Source organism: Ursus maritimus, unplaced genomic scaffold (assembly GCF_017311325.1).
Source record: "Ursus maritimus isolate PB19 unplaced genomic scaffold, ASM1731132v1 scaffold_24, whole genome shotgun sequence".
Classification (NCBI taxonomy): domain Eukaryota; kingdom Metazoa; phylum Chordata; class Mammalia; order Carnivora; family Ursidae; genus Ursus; species Ursus maritimus.
The window spans coordinates 19,266,931-19,287,353 of record NW_024424897.1 but is presented as its reverse complement, the minus strand read 5'-3'; the positions used below and the strand labels follow the sequence as shown (position 1 = coordinate 19,287,353).

The window sequence follows — 20,423 nt, the reverse complement described above, 5'->3', positions numbered from 1 at the left end:
AAAAAAAAAAAAAAGAGCTTTTAGGAAGGTTCAGAGATCCCAGAGATCCCACAGCTGAAGAGCTGGCAAAGACCCCGGCCCAAGCTTTTCAGAGCAACTGGAAGATGCCCCAGCTTCCACCCCAGCTCTGCCATACAGAAGTCAATTACTTGTTGCATCAGCACTGTCAGAATCATCCTAGGGAAAGAACAAAAGACAAAAGCACCTGTAGAATTTGCAAAGCATGAACATTTGTGTTCACAAACTCTTCTCACTCCTTCCCGCTCTCCAAGATTTCTTTTGTAATTTTCTAAATCACACAACTTCCTGGTAGGGTAACACGGAAGGATTTATACTTTGGAAAAGATAATCAACCCCTGGTGCTCAATAAACAACAGTGTGTCAAGCATCACTTGGTTTCAGGATTTTAATTCACGCCACGGCTCCTTACAGCTGTAGAGACAGTTAAGGGGGCCAGGTCTGCTCTAGGATAGAGAAGTAAAGGGGAGATGGGAGGGAGGAGGGTCTTGCTCGGGTTTTCTACAGCCTGGAGAAGAACATTCGACCTCCTACGTCAGATTCAAATTTGGCTGACATGCACTGAGCACTACTGTGTGCTAGGGACCATGACAAGAGCTTTCTAGTATCTTATTTTTTCAGACTAAAAGGAAACCGAAGGGTTTAAGGGCAGGCTTTACTTACATCCAGGTCATCCATGCCAGGGGGAGGTCTCTTGGTGTTGACCTTCTTCAAAAGCTAGTGGAAAGAAGAAAGTAATTACAAGAGAAAAGAAGGGCAAGGGGAGAGCAAGCTGTATACAGATGGACCACAGAAGGGTCCCAGCCAGAAAAATGCCCCTAACACATCACTGGAACGAATTGAAGAAAAGTAAATCGATCCCCTTCATTTATTTTTATTTTTATTTCTTTTAAGATTTTATTTTTAAGTAACACCTGATGTGAAGCTCGAACTCACAGTCCTGAGATCAGAGTTCATGCACATTCCACTGACGGAGCCAGCCAGGAGCCCCGATCCCCTTTTTAAAAGGAAATCGACACACACAGAGCATCCTCCTTACTAATCCAGGTTAGGGTCTGTTAAGTGTTTTTGCAACTTGAATAAATAGTAGCTGAAATTCTAAAACCAAATAATGCATGGCAGGGTGCAACCTAATGGGAACTAGTAATTTGCTTTACGATGTGAATTTTTATACTGCCTAGTTTGAGCTTCCCGTGAAGTTGTGTGACTCAGGAAACACACACACAGAAAATAAAAGAAAGAACAAGAGTTAACAGAAGAGTTGGGAAAGGTTTTGCCAAACTTTCTCAAAATTCTGCAACTGGTGAGGGAAGGCATGTACACGGTTTCACTAGTACTCATTTCTCTCCTTCTACTAAATAAACATTGCACAGAACACGTAAAGAATACGAGCACCAATGAGGGGAGCTCATATATGTCTGTCTAGCCCTGATGACAGTCCTCCAGAGAAACGTGTGCAGGGAGACACAGGGAATGAGCAGGAGGGGCAGAAAATGGCATTACCTCTGCGTAATGTTCCACCTGAGCCAGCTCCACCTCTTCATCCCCTTCCCAGTCCCTCCAGTTATCAAAGTCCACAGACAACCACACTGGCTGCAAGAGGAAAGCGCAGAGCGTCACGGGGCAGGAAGCGCAGAAGTGCGCGGANCCGTGTGCACAGGGGCATGCGTGGGGAAAAGAAGGTCAACGGGGGCACAGTCTTCTCAAAAGCACCTCTTTGATGGATCCTTCTCCAGACTGCCATTATTATCATCCACAAAGATTTGCCAGGAACCTACTAAGCCCCAAGCACAATGCCAGGCATTGTAGGGGATAGAAAAGCATAGAAATTCGGCCCTCCAGAAGCTGACTGACTAGAGGGATAATATATCTGGAAAGATAACTGTGTCATAAAGTATCATGGGAGTCAACCAAGCAAGATAGACAAGCTGCATTCCCTGGAGTGGGGAGAAAACCCTTGGAGGCCTGTGTTCCAAGCTCCTACACTTAGACAGGAAAGAAGTTATTCACTCATGAATTTAACAGCTGTTTATTGAACACATACTATGGGCCAGACTCTGAGCTTGGCGTTGGGATTATTAAAATGTTTGATATGTAGTCCCAGCCATCACAAAGCAAGTAGGGAAAGGAAATCTAAATAAATCATTATAATACAGTGTGGAAAGTGTAGTGGTGGCTTACACAGGGAATATTATAGCTCCCAGAAAGGAGCTAGAGGAACCCAGGCTTTTCAGAGTAGCAGAGACTTAAAGGATGAGCAAGGGTTGGGTGAGCACAGGTAGCCATGATGGAGGCTTTCCAGGAAGAAGGCACAGCTTGAGCAAAGGTAAATTAGTGAGAAATAGCCTGGTGTGTGTCAAAGAGCTGCAGGCCATTTGCTGTGGCTGGAATGTGAAGTTTAAGGCAGACACTGATGGGGTGTAATGCTAAAGAAGGGAAGAGTAGCCGGGTCATGAGTTTATATGTCATGCTATGGTGCTTGGATTTCAACCGAAAGGGTGGGAAGTGACAAGCTCAAATCCCTAGAAGAGCTGGGGAACTAATGAAAAGGATTAAAGTGTGCTGGTCCACATGCTCCGTTTACAGCTCCATCTCTAGGCACTTGGGAATTGCTTTCTTTATTTTTTAAGTAATCTCTGTACATGGGGCTTCTTGAACTCACAGCCCTGAGATCAAGAGTCGAAAGTTCTACCAACTAAGCCAGTCAGGCGTCCCTAGCATTTGGGGATTTAGACCAGTGTGATCAGGGTCTCCATTTCCGAAGAAAAGTTGATAATCTCGAGTTTTACGTGAAATCTGCACATTTTTATAGGTCATCAACTAAACAAAACTAAATGTCAATAACCAATCAAAATAATCTGTAAATACTGTGAAACTACAAAAACAAATTCGAGAGCCAGACCAGTCAGGAGATAGCTGATTTTCAACTTTTAGCGGGGAAGAAGCCACTTCTTAGGTAGAAAAATAACAGGGTCAAATGTGTGTTTTAGACAGACCATGCTGGAAGCCATGCGAAGGATGGCCTGAGAGTGAGGCTGAAAATATGCAATAAACCTCACCCAGTGATGGATGAGGCCTGAATTAGGAAAAGATGAAGTAACAGATTCAAGCATATTTAGGAAGTCAAATAGGACTTTGTGAGTGATTGAATGTTGGTGGGAAAGGAGCCAAGGGTGATTTCCTGACTTATGTCCCCAGGTGCAGAGACAGCACAGGAGAAAGAGCAGGCCATTCCCCACACACCTACCTTGATATCTTCTTTGGTGAGTCGGGGCCAGGCCACCTTCTCCTTCCATTTCCTCACAAAGCAAGTAATGGAGCGACCAGAGCGCTTATCCTGAGAGTCCTGCCAGATAGAGAGCCTCATCCTTAGGATGTGAGGTTTAGAATGAATCTCCAATTTTCCAAACAGCCTTTCCACCCAGACCTTACTGTCCCACCCCACAATTACCTTGGAGTTCACCTTAGCATAGAATTCAATCTCATTGTACAACTCCACTCCATCGGCATTCTTGCAGCTGAGGAGACAATGGAGCTGAGGAAATGCGGGAGGCTGAGCATGTGGGCATTAAGAGAAGGGAAAGGTTCCTGGAAACCAGGACCTTCAGAGAGGAAGGCCATTACCTGAACACAATACGATGGTCTTCGATGAGCACATGGACATCGGTGCTGTCCTCAACACAGAACTCCATGAACACGTACTTGGGCCTGTCGTACCACAGGGTCCGGGCATGCTGCCTGCAGGGGAGTTGCGGTGGGGCTTCATCGGGGTGGGAGAAGGAAGACTGAGGGCATTTGGGAAAGGTGGAAGGAAGGGAAAATTGAGGGACGTTTTATGCTACAGCCCTGTCAAAGTGGAGCTAAATGAGACAGAAGGGGGTGAAAGCGGAGTGATAGGAGTGGGGGTGTGCGGTCAGGGTGAACCTGGGGAGAATTCAAAGTGCGAGAGTTGAGAGGGAGTTATGGAGAACATTCCCCACCACTCCAAAGTTACAGAGACCTGGAATCTGGAGTTTCCATAGGACCTCGCAGTACCTAGAGCGCCCAGAAAACGTGGGACGAGAAATCTCCAAGGAAAAGGGCGACCGGAAACACTCACCTTGCCATGGTGGCTCCCCGCTACCCGGTGGCGTTGGGACTGCGAGCCCGGCTATCTTTAGATCCTGGGGACGCCCCCAGCAGCTGCCTCTCCTTATATGGTTGGGGAAGGCTTTAGAGAAAGGGGGAACGTGGCCCTACAGCCAAGGGATCTGCACTCCGGAGAGACTCTGGAAGAGCGTAATCCCGGCAGCCCTTCACATCTCAGCGTCTCCAGAAATGTACAGGTTAGGAATAGACGACCCACCTGCGGGAAACCGGGACAAGGGCCACACTAGATGCACACCGAATGACTTGTCCCTGGCTTCATTCATCCGCTTCTCCAACGCTTAGTGCGTCAGTGTCTGATTCACAAGAGGCGCTCAATAAAAAATTACTGGCCCGAATTAAATCCCCTGGGAAGGCCCGCCCCCGTGACGGAGGACTGTTTGGCGTATGAGCCCCGCCCACCCGCTCCTTCAGGTTTCCCGGACTGCGCGCCGTTGCCATGGCAGTGAGGGGGCGCGGCTGACGTGCGGCGGCGTTTCCGGGAAGATGGCGGCTGTTGAAACTGCTGCGGAGCCGGTAACGGTGGTGGCAGCTGTTGGTCCAAAGGCGAAGGACGAAGAGGAGGAGGAAGAGGAGTCGCTGCCCCCGTGCGAGGCGGTGCGCTGGGCCCCGGTGGGAGCAGTGGCGGAGGCCGGGCCTGGGACGGCCGCGTTCTCGGAAGAGGCGGCGGCCGAGGAGCCCGGCGCGGCTCCGGGGTCCCCTCCGGACTCGCCCGGCCGGACGCTGCGGCGTCTGCGGGCCGAGCGGCGGCGGCTGGACTCGGCGCTGCTCGCGCTGTCCTCGCACTTCGCGCAAGTGCAGTTCCGCCTGCGCCAGGTGGTGCGCGGGGCGCCCGCGGAGCAGCAGCGCCTCTTGCGCGAGCTCGAGGACTTCGCGTTCCGCGGCTGCCCGCACGTCCTGGGTTACGGGGGGCCTGAGGACCCCGCCAGCGACGATGTCGATGGGCTCTCAGGGGACCAGCCACGATTGCGGGGCGAGAACCAGGTGAGCAGCTGGGGCCGGGCCCCGAGGGACATGGGAATAAGGACTGGGTGGGTGACGATGCCGACGGGGACGGAGGTAGCAGTGGTGAGAAGCAGGCCGGTCTGGGTGAATACTGCGCGCGTCCGAGAAGAGGAGGTAAGACAGGTGTGCGAGTCCTGGGGGGCAGGAGGACAGAGAGGCCTGGGAACCTGATGGTGAGGGGTGCCCATCTATGGTGTGGGAAGAGATGCAGGTGTGGTGACGTGCGGGACAGAAGAGTGGTGAGCAGAGAGCATTCAGAGGGAAACAGCACAACCAACCAGAGCATTGCTGCTCTCGCTCACCTTCGCCGTTGCCTCATAATGCACCTAAGACCCAAGGACATTTGCTGATAAGTACCCCGACCTGGGGTTGAGAACATTGGCTAATGAAGTGTGAGTGAATTGGAATCCATGGAAACTTAGATCTACTGCCTGTTCCTGCTTTCCTGGAATCTAGAGAACGTCTTTAATATTTAGACTTTTCTATGGGTGGGAGCTTTGGTGAACAGCAGGATCAGTTAGTAATTGAAAGAAACACAACTCATGATTATATGCATTTCCTAATGCTGGTATTTTAAACCTCCTTGCCCATCCTGCCTAATAACTAGATATTATAAATGAAGTCCCTTTACTAACTGTGACAAGATCCATTCAGTTAGCCTCCAGTGAGTAATAAGAGTCTGTGAGCCATGCCAAGAGAACATTTCCTTGCAGTCTTTGAATCTCTGGAAGTGCACAGCTGAAGAGACTTGCTGTCTTCTCCCCCTTTTCATTCTTCAAGTTACAATCCGTTTACGCCTTTCTTCCCACTTGAATTGGTTTTAAGCAAGAAGACTTATCAGTAGCAGATATTGACTTGCTTATTTTAGTCTGAAATGTTTCCAGTACAGTCCTGTGTTTACTGTTCCACCCTTCTCTCCACATACCCACAGCTTTTCCCCATTCTTTCTCCTTGGGCTGGCTAGACAGCTTCCTCCAGTCAGAGCTCATTATTTGGAATGTCTTGTTCTGTACCTGTTTCAGTTCCGTAGCCTACAGCAAATGTGTAATGAGAGCTTACCCTGGGCCAGACTTGGTGCTAGGCATTGAGGGTATAAAGTCAAGGCCTTTGCCCTAAAGGCGTTCATTGACTGGGGGACAGAATCCTCAAGAAAGAATTCCAATGGGACATGAGCTAGAGGAGAAGTGTGTACACAACACAGCAAGAAATGGTCAGCTTTGTCTAGGGAGATCTAGGAAACCCGAAGGCTAGTTAGGCCCTCCTACGGTAGGTTTCTAAGAAACCACAACACTCGGAAAGGTTTGGAGAGAAAGTATCCTGAGAAAAGGCTTGCTTTCATGTTGAGTAAAGCTAAAGCAAGAGGCTTGCTTTTAAAATAGGTTAAACAAAAAGTTAATTTGTTGTTTATCATTTATTCTCTCTCATATCTTCTGGAGGGCTTGGTAAGTACCATTTGAAGGTTAAGTTTAATATCCTATAGACTGCTGGTTTAAAATGCAGCCTTACACCTGCACGTGACGTGCTGGTTTTGTTTTGTTTTTGACACTCAAGAAAGTTAAGAAAGAACTGGTATTTGAGAAAACATTGGCAAGACTTTACCACCCTGAAGGGTTTTTAATCATTTAAATGCAGAAACGACCTGATGGCCAACAGTGGAGAAAGGAATCCCTGGTGGGGGAAACTTACCAGACTTTTTTTTTTTTTTTTTTACATGGTTACCTTCCCACTCCTGTTATTGGCTTTTGAATTTTTTTTTCACTGCCCCAGGCACCTGCTTTAATTCTTTTGATTTTGCAGAAGTCTGTAATGCATTGGAGGGGTTTTGAACCTTAAGGAAACTGGTTATGAGTTATAAATCCTTTCTCTACACTCTTATCTCTAGATTCTCTTGCAAAATTTGGCTGCAGAAAGTGTTCAGGAGTTGATCTGTGGTAATTGGCTGTGGAGGATGGCATGTTTAGTTCCTGGGAGGCTGTCTTGGCTAAGATAAGTTGTCTCAATCCTAACTAGACTTTGAGGGGGGGAAGCTATCTTAACAAAAGGCTCTATTGTATTCTTATTCTATTTCCAGTAAGGGACAAACAGCTTCTTAAAGAAAACACGTTTAATAAATTGCCCTGGATGAAATCTCTATTCTCATTTTTGAACCTATCTTATGAATTCTGTATTTCATTGGGATTATTTGGAAACATTTTATGTTTCACTAGTCATTATTAGCTTGAGAGGATTCTTAATGTGCCTGGATTTTTCCTTTTCCTGTGAAATAGACCTAAGTATTTTCTTGTCTTAGAGTGAACAGGAAAAACGGGAACGTCTGGAAACCCAAAGGGAGAAGCAGAAGGAACTTATACTACAGCTCAAAACCCAGCTCGATGACCTGGAAACGTTTGCTTATCAAGAGGGCAATTACGACTCCCTGCCGCAGTCCGTGGTCTTGGAAAGACAGCGGGTAAGCAGATACTAGAGGCGCCTCCCCCCTTTCCGCCCCCCACCTAAGGTTACCTTGTCCCTTCCGGCATTCACAGGATGTTCTTTCTTAGCTTGTTCGCCCTTGGCCTTACTGAGAATCCCTTTGCTGGCCCAAATCAAAGAGAAGTGGGACACGTCTTTGTTCACACATGGAAACACAAGTTCCAGAGCTCTATAATATGATAATTGAGCTCTTTCTTTTTGGTGGTTATTAGTTATAATATATAATAATAATAGTAATTTTTCATTTGCTCATTAAAACAGTTCTACTTAAGCACATCCTACAATGTAAATTAGCTTTTTTCCCCACCACCAGCTGATAAATATTCCAGGAATCCAGACTGGCTTTAATGCCGTATTTATTTAAGCAGTGCCCGGGTAGACAGGTAGACCTGCTGGCACAAATACAGCTACCGTCTCCCCAACAAACACGTTTGTCCCTCACTGTGATGTGGCTGTTTCTCTGGCTGGGCTGTAGTTACATTATCTGGGTTTCAGACTGTTCCAGATCTTGTCACTCGGGTATTTTGACTGTAACACACTTGGATGTTTAGTAGAGATTTTTGTTTAGTTGCTAGAGTAGGGCAAGAAGGGAGGAGGAGGACTAGACACTAAAGGAAGTCAGTGTCTATTGTCTTGGAGGCCTTGGGGGAAGCTAACTCTGAGGCTTCTTGGCTCATCAGCCACTTTGGATTATTCACACTGTTGTTCTTCTGAAAGTTGCCTGGCCTGGTAGAAAATCTGCCGTTGACAGGAGCCATTTCTGTCCGAGAGGACCCAAGGGCCCTTGTCACTTAGGAGAAGTAGCTCTGTGCTCTCACCTTGCTCAGCAGTTACATCGTTTTCTCTCACAAGTCTGGGCGTTCTGTCTGTCTGATTTAAAAGGTAGGAAGCTTACGAGCAAATATTCTCCTTCCTAACCCTTTCCCTGAAAATGCTAAAGGCTGTGCTCATTGCTTGTGGTCTTGATAGGTGATCATAGATGAATTAATAAAGAAACTGGACATGAATCTGAACGAGGACATCAGTTCACTGTCCACCGAGGAGCTCCGGCAGCGTGTGGATGCCGCTGTGGCTCAGATCGTCAACCCAGCCCGAGTGAAAGAACAGTTGGTTGAGCAGTTGAAAACTCAGATCCGAGACCTCGAGATGTTCATCAGCTTCATCCAAGGTCAGGTGAGGGGAGGGGAAGAGAAGGGTGGACAGAGATCATAATAATTATATGTAGGGGCGCCTGGGTGGCTCAGTCGGTTAAGAGTCTGCCTTCGGCTCAGGTCATGATCCCAGGGTCCTGGGATCAAGTGCCCGCATCGAACTCTCTGCTCAGCGGGGAGTCTGCTTCTCCCTCCCCCTCCCTCTCCCTCTGTGTGTGCACACGCTCTCTCCCTCTCTCGCTCTCAAATAAATAAAATCTTTAAAAATAATTATTATTATATGTGATCCGAGTACTGGTACTTTTAGGTTTCTTGATATACTGTGTAGGAAGTTTGATCACTCAGTAAAGTAGCCAGCATGGTAGAATGGAAAGAACAGGGATTTTATTTTATGTTTTTAAAGATTTTATTTTATTATTTTTTTTAAAGATTATTTATTTATTTATTTGACAGAGACAGAGTCAGCCAGCGAGAGAGGGAACACAAGCAGGGGGAGTGGGAGAGGAAGAAGCAGGCTCATAGCAGAGGAGCCTGATGTGGGGCTTGATCCCACAACGCCGGGATCACGCCCTGAGCCGAAGGCAGACGCTTAACCGCTGTGCCACCCAGGCACCCCTAAAGATTTTATTTTTAAGTAATCTCTACACCCAATGTGGGGCTCGAACTCACAACTCCAAGATCAAGAGTCACATGCTCTGCCGACCGAGCCAGGCAGGCACCCCAAAAACATGGATTTTTTTTTTTTTAAGATTTTATTTATTTATTCGACAGGGAGAGAACATAAGCAGGGGGTGTAGCAGGCAGAGGGAGAGGGAGAAGCAGGCCCCCTATGGAGCAGGGAGCCGATGCGGGGTCCGATCCCAGGATCCCAGTATCGTGACCTGGGCCGAAGGCAGACGCTTCACCGACAGAGCCACCCAGTCGCCCCAAAAACATGGATTTTAGAGCCATCTAGTTCAGATCCCAGTTCTGCCACTTCCTGGCCTCGGGTCCTTGGGCAAGTTCCTAACTTCTTTAGCGCCATCGTCCTCACCCGTGAAGGATGATTCATGCTTCCCTCATGCAGCAAATATGTATTGAGCCAGTCACTGTTCCACACAAATAAGATATTTGTAAAAGTCTTATCATGTGTTAGGCGCTAGGAAATACTCTCTTTCCTCCTCTTTGTAACTGCTGGCTGCAGATGAAGTGGGAAGCCCGTTGCAGGCGGACAGCGCGCACTGCGAGTGCAAGGCCGCTGGGAAGACCGGCAGTGGCCCCACCAGCACGGGCAGCGGCAGACTGCCTCCCGGCAACAGCAAGAGTAAGTACAGCTTCCAGAACAGGCTAGTCTAGAGAGAGAAGAAGTAGATTAGTGGTTGCCTAGGGCTTACGGGGTTGGGGAGAATGGGAATGGGAAATGCTAACAGTACAAGGTTTCTTTTTGGGATGATGGGTGCAGAACTCGTAAATGTACTAAAAGTCACTGACTTATACACTTAAATGGGTGATTTGTATGGTATGTGATTTATATCTCAATATAGCTATTATGAGCCCACGACAGTGCAGTCCAGCAACCCCCTGGGTGGCTCGTGGCTTCACGTGGGACCCATACTGTAGCTCAGAAGCAAGACTAGACCTCAGCTCGTGACTCTGTGCCATCGTGGCCCTAACTGATGAGCCATTGCATTTTCTAAACAGCGAAGGCAGAAGACGTGAAGAAGGTTCAGGAGACGGGGCTGCACCTCATGCGGCGTGCGCTGGCAGTGCTCCAGATCTTTGCCGTTAGCCAATTCGGTTGCGCCACAGGCCAGATCCCACAAACCCTGTGGCAGAGGGGCCAGGCTGACAGGGACTACTCCCCCCTGCTGAAAAGGCTGGAGATCTCAGTAGACAGAGTGAAACAGCTAGCCTTGAGGCAGCAGCCGCACGACCACGTCATCACCTCTGCCAACCTCCAGGACCTCTCCCTGGGAGGCAAGGACGAGCTGACCACGGCTGTGCGGAAGGAGCTGACGGTGGCCGTCAGGGACCTGCTGGCGCATGGCCTCTACGCCTCCTCGCCAGGGATGAGCCTGGTCATGGCCCCCATCGCTTGTTTGCTGCCAGCCTTCTCCTCGGCCCCCGAGGCCATGCACCCGTGGGAGCTCTTTGTAAAGTACTACCATGCTAAGAACGGCCGTGCTTATGTGGAATCCCCCGCCCGGAAGCTCTCCCAGTCCTTCGCCCTGCCGGTCACGGGAGGCACCGTGGTGACCCCCAAGCAGAGCCTTCTAACGGCCATCCACGTGGTGCTGACGGAGCACGACCCTTTTAAACGCAGCGCGGACTCCGAGTTGAAGGCCTTGGTGTGCATGGCACTGAACGAGCAGCGTCTTGTGTCCTGGGTGAACCTGATCTGCAAGTCGGGGTCACTCATCGAGCCCCACTACCAGCCCTGGAGCTACATGGCACACACTGGCTTTGAGAGCGCCCTCACCCTGCTCAGTCGCCTCAGCAGCCTCAAGTTCAGCCTTCCCGTGGACCTGGCCGTGCGCCAGCTCAAGAACATCAAAGATGCCTTTTGACCAGAGTTGCCCGGGCCCTACACCAGCACCTTCTTCTGTCGAGTAGGGGTAGATGGTTAGTCTTCTAGGACAGAAAGCGAGAGGAGGAGGAGGGGTTAAAGACGGTCTCCCTAGCCAAGTGACTGCACAGTCTGTTTTCCCCACCAGCGTAGCATCTCAGAGATGCTGGGGACCCTCCCGTTCAGAGGTTCTGCCCCGGTGTATAACCCGTGGGCACGGATATTTGAGCCTGTGTAAAAGAAATCAGCCAGGGCACACAGTGAATGGACCGCCTCATCGTGCCACATCTGCTTTTTCCCAAATCCAGGTTGCTCTGACCATTCTTTTTAGGGTGGTGCGTGACATGAGGGAGTTGTTGGTCCCGGAAGACCTTCAACGTGAGGCTCCTGTCCGTCAAGCTGGGAGCCATGTTCCTTCACTTCCCAAAGGTTCACGAGTCGCCAGGCCAGAATTTAAATTCCTTCATGAATACTGACACCCCTTCCTTCCTGACCCCCAGGTCAGGAGAGGCCGTGTATGTTCCCCAGTTGCCTCTCAAACTAGGAATGGGGATATGTGAGCACAGCATTTCTGAGGGAGTTCACCGAAAGTTGATTTCAACGTGGGCCCTTTTTTGTGGGTAAGCCCCTGAAATCTGTTCCTGACAAGGTGGCCCTCTCCTCACGGCTCAGACAGTGGTCTTTTGGATTTAGAGCTGGTTATTTACGGGGAATGGCAACCATTGTCTGGTACCATGTCCTCTGGCAAATAACCCTTCCTGTGCACACCTCCCAGCAAGGCACTGACACGATCTTTTTGGAAGTCAATCCGCCAGAGGTATACTCCCCGAGAGAACCCTTGCCACCCAAGCCAAGTGCGAATGGGAATACGCTTTAGCGATCAGCAGCAACTCCTCCCAGGGTTGGGATTCCACCTGTGCTGGAGGCTGGATGATGGAGGGGGTCTGATCACACAGCAGGGACTAGAGCAAATCACCGTTGACAGAAAAGGGACTGAGCATTTCCTTGTAAAACCGACTCTAGAGTGATCCTATTCGGTTTTCAGTATTTTAGCCTTTTGAGTTCATATTTATCATTCAGCTTGCATACTGCTTCCAGACTGACCAAAGATGGGCAAAGTGTATCACTTTCTGGAAAGCCAAATGGGATCTCAATACCGCCGATTCAGCATTGTTTCATGTATTAAATCGCCAGCTGCACTTTGTGTCTGCACTAGTATGTAGTGCATTTTAACTTAATTTTTTTCAGCAACCTATTATTTAAGATGTATTATTGACAATTCATTAGAATTAGTCCTTCCGTGTGAAACAGGATAAGTGTAAAATGTGGAAAATGATAAATCTGTGGTTGCTAATAAAATCATAGTATTTTATGTGGCTTCTCTACAAAGACCTTAGAGACTCTTGGCTTTGGTTTATAAGTCTGTCCGTGCATTATGAGCCCATCTGATCCAGATCAGTATTTCCTTGAGCAATGTCTGGCTCTTGGCCTTTCTGCCTCTTCTTGGCCCCCCACCCTGGGTCAGCTTGGCTTTGGTGGTGTTTTCTTTCCCCCGGACATCATCCCCCCATCTCACCCCGGCCTATGGCCCCATTCCCACATCACACCTCCCCATACGTGCCACTTTGAGAGCTGGCACTTTTTTTTCTAAGGAGGGAGAGGGAAAGAGTGGCTCCAGCAGACTCCACACTGAGCACAGAGCCTGACGGGGCTCTGAGATCACGACCCAAGCCGAAACCAAGAGTCAGACACCCAACCGACTGCATGACCCAGGCGCCCCTGGAGCGGGCACTTTTAAATCCATTTGTCTAGATAGCATGTAGGGTGGATGGTAACTGGTAAAGCTACACCACACAGCCCTGGATCACCCCAGGATTACCTTTTTCTAATCCTCACAAAGACTAATTTGTAACAAGGTTTTGTGTTAGGATCACAGGAAGCATTTTTAAGTCATCCTAATTTTTTAAAAAAAATTTGAGAGAGCACGAGTTAGGGGGAGGGGCAGAGGGCCAGAAGCAGACTCCCCCCGTCGCCAGCCTCATCCCCAAATGGGGAGCCCTACATGGGGCTTGATCTCAAGACCTGAGATCATGACCTGAGCCGAAACCAAGAGTCGGATGCTTAAGTGAATGAGCCACCCAGGCTCCCCATAAGTCATCCTAATTTAATTCTCACTACTTGTAAGGCAGGACAATATCTTCCCGATTTTATAGCTGAGTATATTGAAGTCAAACATTTTGTCCAAAAACAAAACGAAAAAAACCCAAAAAACAAAAAACATTTTGTTCAGGTTTCTGTGATGGAAGAGCTGAGATTTTGAACTCAAGTTGCCTGAATCCAGATCCAATCCTATCATGTTATCTCACTGTATCATGCTGCTTCCAGATCTTTTGCTCCTCTCTCTCCTTTATCCACCACCTCACTCCACCATCACTTTGGGGAAGAGAAGGTATTTCCCACATACCCACCAGAAATTGCTGCTGCCAAGGGACTAGGCCACAAAGAGATGGGCAGACACCACTGCTCTACCAAGTTCTTCACGAAACATAAAGACAATGTGTAGAAACGCAGACAATCCCGCCAGCATCCCATAGTCATAGCTGGTAGTCATTGATATCCACATTATTAAGTCAGAGTTCTGTCCTTGGCTTGGGGTGAGGCACACAGGACAGGGGAGGAGAGAAGGAAACAGTCAGCCTAGGTCTAAGCATACGCAAGAACAGAATGAAAAAGAGCCATGGATGTGTATCCATACAGGGCAGCCTCCACTGTTAGAAAAGTATGATCTGCAAAGCTTTCTTAAAGATTTCTAAGATGGGGGCACCTGGCTGGCTCAGTTGGTAGACCATGTGATTCTTGATCTCAGGGTTATAAATTCAAGCCCCACATTGGGTGCAGAGATTACTTAAAATCTTAAAAAAAAAAAAAAAAGTTTCCTAAGGTGTTCTGCATTCATTTATTCTTGAATGCCTGCCAGTTGCCTGGGCCAGGCTAGATACTGAGAAAAGAGATAAATAAAACAAAACATATCCCCTGCCCTCAAGGAAGACACAGTCTAAGGAGATACCAAACCAACTGGAGATTTTGTGTAGCTTGTTAAAAATTGCTGGGTCCCATCCCAGAGATTTTTTATTCAGTAGCTCTGGGGTGAGGCCCAAAAATTTGCAATCCTAACAAGTTTCCAGGTTATGCTTATGCTGATGCAGCTGGTCTGGGGACCACACTTCGAGAACCACTGATCCAAACCAAATATGTACTTTTTAAAATTTTTTTTATTTATTTATCTGAGAAAGAGTGAGTGCTCAAGCATGGGGGGAGGGGCAGAGGGAGAGGGAGAAAGAAACCCAAGCAGACTCCACGGTGATGCAGGGTTCGATCTCACGACCCCAACATTATGACCGGACGCCCAACTGACTCAGCCACCCAGGCGCCCCCAAACCAAATATGTTCTATAATAAAGATGACTATGGATTGGACTGCTGTGGGAGCACAGATTGATTCTGTCCAGGAGAACTCTGGAGTGGATTTGGATAGGATTTTTGCCTGGCTACAGTGGAGGAGAATAAAGACACATGGAACCACCCAAGTAGAGGGTGCGGAGAAGTGAGGAAATTAGGCTGCAGGAAAGGAGAGGTGCGTTCAGACTTTGGTGTAGAGAGCCCGTGAAGAATTTCGAGCACATAAATGGCGGATTGAAGAGTTGTGCTGAGGGAAGCTTCCCAAAATAAGCTCTATAGATCATAGGGCTCCACTCCAGGCTGGAATTGTTATCTCCCAGGTTGGAAATCCATCTCTCATAAACATAGCAAGCAATTCTGACCCACATAAAAGTTTGAGGAGGAGAAGAAAAAGATCTGGGGCTGGATCGGTGAGGGGGCAGGTGGAAAAAGACACAAAAGATTTAAAAGACAACGAAAAATTCAGAAAATTTAGTACTAATTTGATTTGGAGAGTGTGAGAAGAGTCCAAGGCAATTATGAGATTTCAGGATCTGGTTTCTATTTTCCAAGAGAGACACAGCAAAAGAGGCAGCAGCAGATAAGGAGGAGGCTGGGAGCAGACTATGAAGATGGAAATGGGCAGGTTGGTGTGGCGTAGTGGGAAGAGCACTGGGTTGGGAATGAGAAATTACTCTTTGTCACCATCTCTGTGACTTTGCTGCTCTAGAATTGTCCTCTCAGAGGCCAGAGTAGATGATCTCCGAGGTCTCTTCCAACTCTAAAATGTCATATGCCAAATTAAAACAAAAGATTTTAATGGAATATAGAAATGTAAGTACATAATTACTGTGATAAACTACTGGAATAGGGTTGTGAGGGCTGCAGGGAAAACTGGTCCCTGGAGAGCCTTAAGAAGTGAATTGATAAGGGGCGCCTGGGTGGCGCAGTCGTTAAGCGTCTGCCTTCGGCTCAGGGCGTGATCCCAGCGTTCTGGGATCAAGCCCCACATCAGGCTCCTCCACTAGGAGCCTGCTTTTCCCTCTTCCACTCCCCCTGCTTGTGTTCCCTCTCTCGCTGGCTGTCTCTGTCAAATAAATAAAATCTTAAAAAAAAAAAAGAAGAAGTGAATTGATGAAACCATGATTGTTCCCACATCTTGCCTAAGACCAATCCTGTAGATGCTTCAATGTTCAGATAAGCAAAAACTGTAAGATGGTTTCCCTTTTTCTTGAACTTAGAAGACAACTAAAGAACCATCAAAAAACACTTCCAGGGATGGTGACTCTTGATCTCAAGGTCCTGTGTTCAAGCCCCACCTTGGGCATGGAGTCTACTTTAAAAAATAATAATATAATACAATATAATTAATATGATATGATATAATATAATATAATATAATATAATATAATATAATATAATATAATCACTCTTCCAGTAAGTGATGGAAAATAATTCAGTTTGGAGAACCAACTAGACCTGGGTTCAAATCTAGATTTGAATCTCATCTATGCTACTGCTCAGGGTCAACCTCGGATTGGTAACTTATCCTCTTTTATCTCAATTTCCCCATGTCTAAATGGGAGGAAGATACCCAAGATGCAGAGTTGTGAGAATTAAATAGGCTGTGGACTTACCTAAAAAGCCTAGCACAGAGTAGGTGCTCAGTGATTATCACCATCGTCGTCCCTCACCTCCCTCACTGCTTATTCTAGCCGGTAATTTCTGTGACATCACTAGACTCCAAATATTGGGAATAGGCACCCTTGCCTGATTGATCTTCGTCTCTCCCTCCTTACGTCTAAGAGTGCACACTAACGGAAGTCCTCTTTTGCGGACTCTTGCAAGGCGTAAATATCAATTTAAAACTGTGTCCCCTCCTAGCGCCCGAGGAAGGAACTACAACCAAGAGTACGGCAGAGCAGCGGAGTCAAAAATCTGCGCTCTTTCGAGCGTTCCTTGTTCTCCCAAACTCCGCGAAATAAGGGACTCCTTTGCTCTTGCCCACTGCCGAAGCTACTAATAAAGTTTGATTTGAATAAATGAGCGCCCAGGGTCCGCTCTCCCCGCTAAAGCTTCTTCCGCCCACAACGGATTTCGAGAGGCGGGGCAGGCTTGAGGGGCGTGGCCGGAAGTGAGATCAACGCACCCCGGGGTGAAAGGTTAGCGGAAGTGTCCTTTCTTCCTTTCTGCTGTAGGCTCGAGTGCTGGTGTCGGTGAGTAGAGGTTTGGGTAGGATGTTCCAATCCGCCGCCATCCGCGGCCTGGGGTGGAGTTGCCGGGCGGCGCCGGGCGCTTTCCCCTGCTCGGTGTCTGGCGGCTTCGTGGCGGTCTTGTCCTACGAGCAGGGCCCGCGGGCGGCTTGGGCCGAGATGGCAGAGAGCGCAGCGTCAGTTTCCGGGCCCCAGCCTCGGCTTGCGCGTTTCTGATGGGCCCCTTCTCCTTCCTCTGCAGAGATGGGCAAGTTCATGAAACCCGGGAAGGTGGTGCTGGTCCTGGCCGGACGCTACTCCGGACGCAAAGCGGTCATCGTGAAGGTAACGAGCCTCTCGAGCCTCTGCGGCGCGCTTGCTTCCCGGGAGTTGGGCCGGTTTCGGAGGACCTGCAAGCTTGGAATTCAGGAGCTAGCTTGGCGGGGTATTCGTCCCTGAGCATTGTGGGGGGGGGGTGAATGCGTGAGGGCTTTTGAGAGAGGAGGGTGCAAAAAGGGAGAAGCAAATGGGAGTGGAGCTGGGCGCCTAACACACAAGGCGTCCTCTGTCAAGGAGATTTTTAAAAATAATAGTGGCCAACGTGTATCGAGCGCTCGCTTGGTGTCTGGCATCGCCTTGCTGGTGTTGCCATGTCCAGTCCTTGAAGTCACCTAGGGGATTCCTTTCTATTGCTAACGTGTAGAGACCCTAAGTAATTCAACTGAGATAAAAATGTTAAGTGCTGCGGCTGGAAGTCTGTAAAAAGAGGAGAAATTGTTTCTAGTCCAAATGATCACTTAGCATATTCTACCCCTCACTGTTGGCCTTCTGCCTACATTTTGTAGCCTCTGGTGAGAGCTCCCTAAGCTCTGACCACACACACACCTGCTTCTGGCAGCCTTTGTTCCCTTTCCCCCCTAATCTGAGACTGGTTTTTGGAGCCAGACTGCCAGTTTTGGAGTCCTGCCTGGATCCCCCACCAACAGTGCAACCGTAGGGGAAGTTAAGAGATGCGAAGTCCTTAGCACCAGTGCTTGATACTACAAAGCAAGCAACTCCGTCAGTGTTAATATTGTTCCTTTTAAATCTCTTAGCTCCCAGGAGCCTTCCCGGGTTCTTGTGGGAATGAATACGACCCTTACCTATTACTCTTTGTGCTGCGTAGCACAGTGCTCAGGACCGCTTTGTGTGGTTTTTCCCGTCGTGGGTCTCAGACCTGGGAGCCGGCGTGTTTCTTTTATACATGCCCCACATCTAGCACAGGGCCTAAGTAGGCCCTCAGTCAGTGACATGTGATTTTTGCTTGTTCAGAACATTGATGATGGCACTTCAGACCGTCCCTACAGCCATGCTCTGGTGGCTGGAATTGACCGCTATCCCCGCAAAGTGACAGCCGCCATGGGCAAGAAGAAAATCGCCAAGAGGTCAAAGATCAAGTCTTTTGTGAAAGTTTATAACTACAATCATCTCATGCCCACAAGGTGAGCATTTCAAAAATGTGAATGAGGGGTGCCTCGGTGGTTCAGTTGGTTAAGAGTCTGCCTTCGGCTCAGGTCATGATCCCAGGGTCCTGAGATCGAGTCCTCAAAGGGCTCCCTGCTCAGCAGGGAGTCTGCTTCTCTTTCTCACTCTCTCTGTGCTCGCTTGCTCCCTCTCTCCCTCCCTCCCTCTCTCTCTGTTTCTCTCAAATAAAATCTTCAAAGCAGGGATGGGAATGACGGGACTTTCTTTTTGCCCCTCTCTGCCCTGCTGAATAAGGAGACAACCTTGCAACCATTCTAGTGTGGGGAAGAGACATCATTTTCATGTGTCACTTACGAAGTGGTGGTGGTTTCCAGTGTTGCTTCTTTAGTCCAGTGTGGAGCTGTGTTGTACCATTTTCTGTGATGACTTCCCTGACTTGGCCAAGCAGGATGGAAAATCTCTTCCAAGCTTGCCCTTTATCTGTCTCCTCACCTGAAAATTCTTTTTAAGTGTTGGGTAAAGATCGTTTCATTTGTTCACATTCAGAGTAAACACGGGCACTGGATCTGGCCTGCCTCTCTGCCACTCTTCCACTTTCCAGGATACTTATTGAAGGCTTCCCAAAATGGTTGGTAGGTAAAGGCAGCAAGCCTCCCTCCACCAACTATTTCCACTGGGCTGCCAAGCCCTTCAGTCCCTGGCCTTCCGCAGTATCGTGCGGCATACACACTGTCTTGGTGCGTAGGTTATACGGAAGTACAATGGTTGAGGGTCCTGAATAATGAATGGCAGAACCCAGCAGTGTGTGCCTTACAGTGTGCTGCCAGGGGCTGCGTGTTTACTTGTAAGCTGTCTGAAAAGGGCAGAGCTGTTACTTAGGTGCTGGGAAGCAGTGAGACCTCGGCAGCTAGCCGTCCAGCTTTTGTACTGTCAGCAGTGAGGCTGCCCCTGCCCGGGCACAACTCGAACAGCACTAAATAAAATGACTCCAGATAGAAAGCTGGCCAGCCGCCATGATCACAGTGAAGGAGCTCTAATAAAGTGACAGGCCTTAGCTAGAAAAATGGTCACTGTGGAAAGTTGAGAGTGAAATGTGAAGTATTTCAGTGGTTTGAGTCCATGTAAAGGAGTCCTTTTAAATTGGGAATTTCTGAAGAATATTCTCGGGTCTTTGGCACAGCTCCTATGGATTGCTCCTATGGAGACAGACCCTGACACCCCAGTGTCCCAGGAGTCCTTGGGCTGTGTGAAGGGCCCTGGAAGCGTGTGGGCTGCCCTTAACCTCCCCACCATTATCCCCAGGTACTCTGTGGATATCCCCTTGGATAAAACTGTCGTCAACAAGGATGTCTTCAGAGACCCTGCTCTTAAACGCAAGGCCCGACGAGAGGCCAAGGTCAAGTTCGAGGAGAGGTAAATAGACTTTGGTGGTGGATATTGGAGTATGGTGGCCCTATCTACCATGAGGGGAATTTGGTTTCACTGTTTTTTTCAATGGTGTCCTTTTTTCCCCCTTCTAGGTACAAGACCGGCAAGAACAAGTGGTTCTTCCAGAAGCTGCGGTTTTAGATGTTTTGTTTTCAGTCATTAAAAATACCAAAAACAAAAAAATCCCTGTCTGCCTGCGGCATGTATTCTTAGACTGGGAAGGAAGAACTTCCTATGATGAGACATTGGGTGGTGGGTGAGAGGCTGCGGGAAGATACAGAAAGTAATGCCTTTGTGAGACTTGGACAACTTCTGTCCTCAACCTGGTCATCCTTTTCATCATTTGGACACCCTCGGTGGGCAAGGTGTGAGCTACTGAACTGTTTCCCCAAAAAGGAGTACTCCTGACAGGTGCAGAGTGGATAGAGAGCCACCAGTCTGAGGATCTCAAACCAACCACAAAGTGCCGTAGTCCCACTTCGAGATTTAGTAGATCAGAACATCTGGAAAGTTATCTGCTGACACTGGTGCTTCTCTGATGACGCCCACCCTGGAGAGCTGCTCT

The 20,423-nt window shown here is 48.5% G+C and overlaps 3 protein-coding genes across 5 annotated transcripts in view; 2 read left to right on the top strand and 1 right to left on the bottom strand.

Moving 5' to 3' along the window:
- The window catches only part of PTGES3L (prostaglandin E synthase 3 like), a 5,252-nt gene extending 999 nt beyond the window's left edge, over positions 1-4,253 (bottom strand). The window contains exons 1-7 of one of the 3 annotated variants that reach the window (XM_040640566.1): positions 4,118-4,253; positions 3,643-3,756; positions 3,470-3,536; positions 3,266-3,364; positions 1,522-1,611; positions 682-735; positions 8-177 (exon numbers count right to left, since the gene is read on the bottom strand). In XM_040640566.1, coding sequence (XP_040496500.1) covers positions 142-177; positions 682-735; positions 1,522-1,611; positions 3,266-3,364; positions 3,470-3,536; positions 3,643-3,756; positions 4,118-4,125 — 468 coding nt within the window. In that variant the 5' untranslated portion in view covers positions 4,126-4,253 and the 3' untranslated portion in view covers positions 8-141. Of the gene's footprint in view, positions 1-7; positions 178-681; positions 736-1,521; positions 1,612-3,265; positions 3,537-3,642; positions 3,757-4,117 lie in introns of those variants that run through there. The other 2 variants (XM_040640565.1, XM_040640564.1) reach the window with 2 other exon arrangements.
- Positions 4,254-4,551: 298 nt separating this feature from the next.
- On the top strand, positions 4,552-12,723 carry RUNDC1 (RUN domain containing 1). Its single transcript, XM_040640563.1, has 5 exons — positions 4,552-5,148; positions 7,460-7,618; positions 8,611-8,809; positions 9,976-10,095; positions 10,473-12,723. The coding sequence occupies exons 1-5, from the start codon at positions 4,552-4,554 to the stop codon at positions 11,336-11,338; spliced, it is 1,941 nt and encodes a 646-aa protein (XP_040496497.1). The 3' UTR covers positions 11,339-12,723.
- Positions 12,724-16,886: 4,163 nt separating this feature from the next.
- RPL27 (ribosomal protein L27) lies at positions 16,887-20,041 on the top strand. Its single transcript, XM_008701326.2, has 5 exons — positions 16,887-16,990; positions 17,229-17,311; positions 18,278-18,447; positions 19,733-19,843; positions 19,951-20,041. Exons 2-5 carry the CDS (start codon positions 17,231-17,233, stop codon positions 19,997-19,999), a joined length of 411 nt encoding a protein of 136 aa, XP_008699548.1. The 5' UTR covers positions 16,887-16,990; positions 17,229-17,230; the 3' UTR covers positions 20,000-20,041.
- The last annotated feature ends 382 nt before the right edge of the window (positions 20,042-20,423 follow it).